Raw genomic sequence first — 8,848 nt, forward strand, 5'->3', positions numbered from 1 at the left:
ATAGCCAGAGACTATTTCCCAGGGCAGAAATGGCTAACACGAGGGGTCATAGTTTTAAGCTGTTTGGCGGAAAGTATAGAGGGGATGTCAGAGGCGGGTTCTTTACACACAGAGTTGTGAGAGCATGGAATGCGTTGCCAGCAGCAGTTGTGGAAGCAAGGTCATTGGGGACATTTAAGAGACTGCTGGACATGCATATTGTCACAGAAATTTGAGGGTGCATACATGAGGATCAATGGTCGGCACAACATCGTGGGCTGAAGGGCCTGTTCTGTGCTGTACTGTTCTATGCTCTATGTTTGATATCCAGACGTTTCATTACCTGGCGACCTCCAAGAGAAGCAAAGCTGTTGTCTCCTGCTTTCAGGAAATGTCTGGATATCAAACCTACAGCTCAGCGAGCAAACCTAAACTCTAAACCTCAACCTGAGCTACAAACCTTCACAAGTTCTGATCATTGTTTCACTTAATGTGGCAGTAATGGTCATTTTGGTCAAAGTGAGATTAAAGGGTTCCAGTGGTGAACAGGTACATCCGGGAAACAATAATTTTCTCAAATGTTTAACATAAAATTCAAATACTTCCCCTCTTCTTTCAGACTGTCTATCGGCCAAAGATTGAGATCATTGCTGCTGAATATGACAATAGTGAGTTGGACACGGGGGAAGGTATGGAAAGTCTCATTTGGAACGTCACAGATGAAATAAATGAAGAAGATTCAGCAGATCTAAAAGAGAATAAATGTGGAGATAAAACTAGCCAAAAGAAACTAAGTGAAATTTCAGAAGAAAAGTCTGCGACACAACTAACTACCAGCAAAATAGGAAACATGTTAACAAGTGAGAGAAATGTAGAGATAACAACACTTGAACTGAGTACTCCACCAGGGATACCTGAGGAAGACCAACCTACAAGAATACTCATAAGGGAAATCTCTAGCCAATCCGTAACTGAGAGCACTGATCAAATTAAACTACTGACTGAAGGTAAAAATACTGAGAGCAGGTAATGCTTTACCCCTGTACTATTTTTCCATGAGTGTTCTCTGGATCAGCCATTTATATATCCAATGGCTGTTAGAGCAGACCAAAGGCAAGTGAATAGTAACCAATCTGCCGCTTCCAATACCTCAATCTTCCATCAACTTCCCTGACAACCATAAGTCAGGAATGTCTTGGAATGCTGTCTCCTTGCAATTCTCAAACTTGACACTAATTAGCATAAAGTAGTCTAGGAGTAGTCAACTTGGCACCGCCCTCTTGACCAGTCCATCTTCCTTGAGAAAGTGAGGACTGCAGATGCTGGAGATCAGAGCTGAAAATGTGTTGCTGGAAAAGCGCAGCAGGTCAGGCAGCATCCAAGGAGCAGGAGAATCGATGTTTCGGGCATGCCCGAAGGGCTCATGCCCGAAACGTCGATTCTCCTGCTCCTTGGATGCTGCCTGCGTTCTTGATGAAGGGTTTAAGCTCAAAATGTTGATTCTCCTGCACCTCAGATGCTGTCTGACTGGCTGTGCTTTTCCAGCTCCACACTTTTCAACTATAGTCTACCTGATTGGCACATGACCTGAAACAAAATATTCCCTCCACCACTGATGCACAACAGCTTTTGTACGTGCTACCAAGTGTATAGCAATTCGCCAAGGCTTCATGAGCAAATTTCAAATTTCCCACCACTGTACAACAGTTGGAGCAGCTGATGCATTTGAATACAATCCATCATTACTTCCTATCAAACCACACTATTATAACTTGGATATGTACTCGCCATTCATTCAGTACCATTGGGCTATGAACCTCGAACTAACTTGGCTGACCATATTGTAAAATTAATTCACTACACTGACGGAAATCACCAAATCATCTGTGGTACTTTTCACCTCTTACTAACCACCACTAAATCATCCATGTTCCTAATTAGTCTATTTGCAAGGCCCACTAATGGCAATGCCCACTAATGGGAAAGGTAGAACAAGAGGAAAGGGATCAAATCAAAATGAACTTGGAAGGGAAAATAAGGCATTCCACCTCCTGCAGTGGCCACCTGTCTCTAAGCATATTGAGTAGTGGTGGACACGGCCTGTTCCCTTTCCAAGAACACCCATGCAAAAAGGTAGCTGCAGAAGAGGGGCAGACATAGGCGAATGGAGGTGATAGGTCAGAGGGGAGGGTGGAGCAGATAGGTGGGAAGGGAGATTGGCAAGTGGAACAGGTCATAAGGACAATGCTGAGCTGGAAGGTTGGAACCAGGAACACACTGCTGAGTTGGATGATCAACAATGATCATAACGGCAGAGCACACTGGAAGGGGTGAATTTCTTCTACTGTTCCTATTTTCTATGTTTCTATAACTATAGGGTAGCTATACTATTGGAACAAGTTGAGAACATAGAACAGTTCGATCCTCGATGTTGCACCGATGTGAAACCGATCTGAAGCCCATCTAACCTTCACTATTCCATTATCATCCATACATTTATCCAATGACCATTTAAATGCCCTTAAAGTTGGCAAGCCTACTATTGGTGCAGGCAGGGCATTCCACGCCCTTACTTCTCTCTGAGTAAAAAAACCTACCTCTGACATCTATTCTATGTCTATCACCCCTCAGTTTAAAGCCATGTCCCCTCATGCTCGCCATCACCATCTGAGGAAAAAGGCTCTCACTGTCCAACCTATCTAATCCTCTGATCATCTTGTATGTCTCTATTAACTCATCTCTTAACCTTCTTCTCTTTAACAAAATCAGCCACTCATCATAACACCTTCCCTCCATACTAGGCAACATTCTAGTAAATCTTCTCTGAACCCTTTCCAATGCTTCCACATCCTTCCTATAATGCAGTGACCAAAACTATATGCAATACTCCAAGTACAGCCACATCAGCATTTTGTACAGCTGCAACATGACCTCTTGGCTCTGAAACTCAATCCCTCTACCAATAAAACCTAATACACCAAACACCTTAATAACCCTATCAACCTGGGTGGCAGCTCTCAGGGATCAATGTACATGGACACAGAGATTTCTCCACTCATCCACACTACAGAGAATCTTACCATTAGCCCAGTACTCTGTATTCCTGTTACTCCTTCCAAAGCGAATCAACTCTCATTTTTCCACATTAAACTCCATTTGCCACCTCTCAGCCCAGCTCTGCACCTTATCTATTCCCCTCTCCAACCTGCAACATCCTTACGCACTATCCACCAACTTCAGTGTCATCTGCAAAGTTACTAACCCATCCTTGTATGCCCTCATCCAGGTCATAGTCATAGAGATGTACAGCATGGAAACAGACCCTTTGGTCCAACTCGTCCATGCCGACCAGATTTCCCAACCCAATCTAGTCCTACCTGCCAGCACCCGTCCCATACCCCTCCAAATCCTTCCTACTCATCTCCCAATCCAGATGCCTTTTAATGTTGCAATCATACTAGCCTCCACCACTTCCTTTGGCAGCTCATTCCATATACTTACCACCCTCTGCGTGAAAAAGTTGCCCATCAGGTCTCTTTTATATCTTTTTCCTCTAGTTCTGGACTCCCCCACCTTAGGGAAGGGACTCTGTCTATTTATCCCATCCATGCCACTCATGATTTTATAAACCTCGATAAGGTCACCCCTCAACCTCCGATGCTCCAGGGAAAACAGCCTCAGCCTATTCAACCTCTCCCTATAGCTCAAATCCTCCAACCCTGGCATCATCCTTCTAATTCTTTTCTGAACTCTTTCAAGGTTCACAACATCCTTCCAATTTGCACGCAATATTCCAAAAATGGGCTAACCAATGTCCTGTACAGCCGCAACACGACCTCCCAACTCCTGTACTCACTGCTCTGGCCAATAAAGGAAAGCATACCAAATGCCACCTTCACTATCCTATCTACCAGCGACTCCACTTTCAAGGAACTATGAACCTGCACTCCAAGCTCTCTGTTCAGCAACACTCCCCAGGAACTTACCATTAAGTGTAAAGGTCCTGCTAAGATATGCTTTCCAAAAACGCACACCTCACATTTATCGAAAATAAACTCCTTCTGCCACTTCTCAGCCCATTGGCCCATCTGATTAAGATCCAGTTGTAATCTGAGGTAACCTCCTTCACTGTCCACTACACCTCCAAATTTGGTGTCATCTGCAAACTTACTAACTATTACCACTTCCAAATCATTTATATAAATGACAAAAAGTAGTGGACCCAGCACTAATCCTTGTGGCACTCCACTTGTCATCAGCCTCCAGTCTGAAAAACAACCCTCCACCACCACCCTTGTCTTCTACCTTTGAGCCAGTTCTGTATCCACATGGCTAGTTCTCCCTGTATTCCATGAGATCTAACCTTGATAACCAGTCTCCCATGGGGAACCTTGTCGAACGTCTTTGTTTTAAAAAAATTCTCAAGGTCAGGTTCGTAGGAGAGTAGTCTGACACAGAACAAACGACCAAGAGGCGAGTCTGCTAGAATATGAGCATTTTTATTCCCCGCAGCGTCGCCAAAACCAGGTCTCATCTTACAACGGGTCTGGCTTATACTCACTCTACATGTTACCGGATTTCCTCCAACAACTTGCCCACCACCGAGGTCAGGCTCACCGGTCTATAGTTCCCTGGCTTGTCCATACCACCCTTCTTAAACAGTGGCATCACGTTTGCCAACCTCCAGTCTTCCGGCACCTCACCTGTGACTATCGATGATACAAATATCTCAGCAAGAGGCCCAGTAATTACTTCCCTCGCTTCACACAGAGTTCAAGGGTACCACTGATCAGGTCCTGGGGATTTATCTACTTTTCTGTACTTCAAGCATCCAACGCTTCCTCCTCTGTAATATGGGCATTTTTCAAGATATCACCATCTATTTCCCTACATTCTATACGTTCCATGTCCTTTTCCACAGTAAACACTGATGCAAAATACTCGTTTAGTATCTCCCCCATCGCGTGCGGTTCCACACAAAGTCCGCCTTGCCAATCCTTGAGGGGCTTATTCTCTCCCTTTTGCCCTTTATGTATTTGTAAAAACCCTTTGGATTCTCTTTAACTCTATTTGCCAAAGTTATCTCATGAGCCTTTTTTGCATTCTGATTTCCCTCATAAGTATACTCCTACTGCCATTATACTCTTCTAAGGATTCCCTCGATCTATCCTGTCTATACCTGACATATGCTTCCTTCTTTTTCTTAACCAAACCTCAATTTCTTTAGTCATCCAGCATTTCCTATACCTATCAAGCTTTCCTTTCACCCTAACAGGAATATGTTGTCTCTGGACTCACTTTATCTCATTTCTGAAGGCTTCCCATTTTAAAGCCGTCCCTTTACCTGCGAACATCTGCCCTCAATCAGCTTTTGAAAGTTCTTGCCTAATACCGTCAAAATTAGCCTTCCTCCAATTTAGAATTCCAATTTTTAGATCTGGTCTATCCTTTTCCATCACTATTTTAAAACTAATAGAATTATGGTCGCTGGCCCCAAAGTGCTCCCCCACTGACACCTCAGTCACCTGACCTGCCTTATTTCCCAACAGTAAGTCAAGTTTTGCACCTTCTCTAGTAGGTACATCCACAGATTGAATCAGAAAACTTTCATGTACAGACTTAGCAAATTTTTCTCTATCTAAACCCTTAGCACTATGGCAGTTCCAGTCGATGTTTGGAAAGTTAAAATCCCCTACCATAACCACCCTATTATTCTTACAAATAACTGAGATCTCCTTACAAATCTGTTTCTCAATTTCTCTCTGACTATTAGGGGGTCTATAGTACAATCCCAATAAGGAGATCATCCCTTTCTTATTTCTCAGTTCAACCCAAATAACTTTCCTTAGTGTATTTCCGGGAACATCCTTCAGTATAGCTGTAATGCTATCCCTTATCAAAACTGCCACTCCCCATCTCTCTTGCCTCCCTTTCTGTTCTTCCTGTAGCATTTGTATACCAGAACATTAAGCTGCCAGTCCTGCCCATCCCTGAGCCACGTTTCTGTAATTGCTATGATATCCCAGTCCCATGTCCCTAACCATGTCCGGAGTTCATTTGCCTTCCCTGTTAGGCCCCTTGCATTGAAATAAATGCAGTTTATCAGTCCTACCTTGTTCTCTGCTTTGTCCCTGCCTGCCCTGACAGTTTGACTCGCTTTTTTTCTCAACTGTAGCAGTCTCAGATTGATTTCTTTCCTCATTATTTCCGTTGGTCCCACTCTTCCCCCCCCACCTTACTAGTTTAAATCCTCCTGAGCAGCTCTAGCATATCACCCTGCCAGTATATTAGTTCCCATCCAATTCATGTGCAATCTGTCCTTCTTGTACAGGTCACTTCTACCCCAGAAGAGATTCCAATAATCCAAAAATGTGAATTCTTCTCCCATACACCAGCTTGTCATTTATAAAAATGTCAAACAGCAGTGGCCCCAAAATGGATCCATGCGATACACCACTAGTGACTTGCCAATTTCCGATCCATACCGCTAAATCACCCTCCATCCCATTTTCTTCAGCAGCCTACCATGGGGAATCTTATCAAACGCTTTACTGAAATCCATATACACCATATCACCGCTTTACCATTATCCACCTGTTTAGTCACCTTCTCAAAGAACTCAACAAGGTTTGTGAGGCACGACTCTCCCTTCACAAAACGGTGTTGAGTATCCCAAATCAAATTATTCCTATTTAGATGGTTATACATCCTATCTCTTATAATCCTTTCCAACACTTTACCCATAACCAAAGTCAGGCTCACTGGTCTATAATTACTAGGGTTGGTCTCTACTCCCCTTCTGGAATAAGTGGTCAACATTTGCTATCATCCAGTCTTGTAGACAATGACGACATAAAGATCAAAGCCAAAGGCTCGGCAATCTCCTCCCTGGCTTCCCAGAGAATCCTAGGATAAATTCCATCTGGCTAAGGAGACTTATCTATTTTCATACTTTCCAGAATTGCTAACACCACCTCCTTATGAACCTCAATCTTGTCTAGTCTAATAGCTTGTACCTCAGTATTTTCCTCAACAATATTGGCTTTTTTCCATGTGAATACTGACGAAAAATACTTATTTAGCATCTCTCCTATCTCTTCGGACTCCATGTGCAGCTTCCCACTACTGTCCTTGACAGGCCCTAATTTTCCTCTCATCATATTTTTGAATATACCTATAGAAATCTTTAGAGTTTTCCCTGATCCTACGTGCCAAAGACTTCTCATGACCCCTCCTGGCTCCTCTTAGATCCTTTAGGTCCCTTTAGGTCCTTCCTGGCTAACTTGAACTGAGTCTTCACATCTCATCTTTACATAAGTCTCCTTCTTCCTCTTGACAAGAGCTTCAATTTTTTGCGTAAACTATGGTTCCCTTACTCGACCACTTCCTCCCTGCCTGACAGGTACATACGTATCAAGGACACGCAGTAGCTGTACCTTGAACAAACTCCATGTTTCAATTGTGCCCATCCCCTGCAGCTTCATTTCCCATCCTGTGCATCCTAAACCTTGCCTAATTGCATCATAATTGCCTTTCCCCCAGCTACAACTCTTATCCTGCATTATACACCTGTCCCTTTCCATCACTAAAGTAAACTTAACTGAATTGTGGTCACTATCACCAAAGTGTTCACCTACGTCCAAATCTAACACTTGGCTCGGTTCATTGCTTAGTACCAAATCCAATGTGGCCTCCCCTCTTGTTGGCCTGTCTACATACTGTGTCAGGACATATCCTGTACATGCTGGACAAAAACTGACCTATCTCAGGTACAAAGAAGATTTACAGCCCAGGAACAGGCCCTTCGGCGCTCCAAGCCTGAGCTGATCCAAACGTACTGTCTAAACCTGTCGGTCAATTCCTAAGCATTTGTATCCCTCTGCTCCCCACCTACTCATGGTACTCAAATGGTACTCAAATCATAGCGTTTCCAGTCAATATTAGTAAAGTTAAAGCCTCCATAACTATTACCCTGTTATTTTCGCTCCTATCCAGAATCATCTTTGCAATCCTTTCCTCTACAACTCTGGAACTTTTTGGAGGCCTATAGAAAACAACCAAACAGAATGACCCCTCCTTTCCTGTTTTTAACCTTAGCCCATACTATCTCAGCAGACAAGTCCTGATTATGACCATTTATGCATACTCTGTTTTCTGCCAGTCAGCACAAACTTCTGTCCAGGCTAATATGTAACCCGCATCCCCCCATCATGAGCTTTTATTTTCTACAATAACCTTTCATGTGCCACCTTGTGAAAGACTTTCCAGAAATCCAACTGTAGAAGATCTTCAGGATTCTGTTTATCCACAGCATGTTACTCCTCCAAAGAATGCTGATAAATGAGTTAAACATGCTTTGCCTTTGAAAACACCACGCCTTGTCTTCTTGAATATCTTGAGATCTTTGAATTGTGCTTGCATAATTTTTTTAATGGTGAATTCTAACATCAAGACACGGTTCAAAAGGGCCACAACACACTGCAGTACACCAGAACTGCAAAAAGAGGAAGAAGAACACCTATACAATGTATTCGCCAAAAACGGATACCCCCGCAATTTCATCAACAGATGCCTAAGGGAAAGACAACGGAATGAGGACATGCCGCAACCCAAAGGACTAGCCACACTACCATACGTCAAGAGCATTTCCGAGCTGACAGCCAGACTACTGCGACCATTAGGACTCATAACAGCATACAAACCAATAGCCACACTCAGACAACAACTCACCAGTACAAAGGACCCGATATCCAGCATGAGCAAAACCAACGTAGTGTACAAAATCCCATGCAAGGACTGCACAAAACACTACGTAGGACAAACAGGAAGACAGCTAATGATCCGCATCCATGAACACCAACTAGCCACA

The 8,848-nt window shown here is 43.4% G+C and overlaps 1 protein-coding gene across 10 annotated transcripts in view; it reads left to right on the top strand.

Moving 5' to 3' along the window:
- Nucleotides 1–8,848, top strand: part of dnaaf1 (dynein axonemal assembly factor 1) — a 131,954-nt gene that overhangs the window by 117,480 nt on the left and 5,626 nt on the right. For all 10 annotated transcript variants that reach the window (XM_043707396.1, XM_043707397.1, XM_043707394.1 and 7 more), the window contains one exon: nt 599–986. In XM_043707396.1, the coding sequence (XP_043563331.1) occupies nt 599–986 (388 nt within the window). The remainder of the gene's footprint in view (nt 1–598; nt 987–8,848) is intronic.

The sequence above is a fragment of the Chiloscyllium plagiosum genome, chromosome 17 (assembly GCF_004010195.1).
Source record: "Chiloscyllium plagiosum isolate BGI_BamShark_2017 chromosome 17, ASM401019v2, whole genome shotgun sequence".
Lineage (NCBI taxonomy): Eukaryota > Metazoa > Chordata > Chondrichthyes > Orectolobiformes > Hemiscylliidae > Chiloscyllium > Chiloscyllium plagiosum.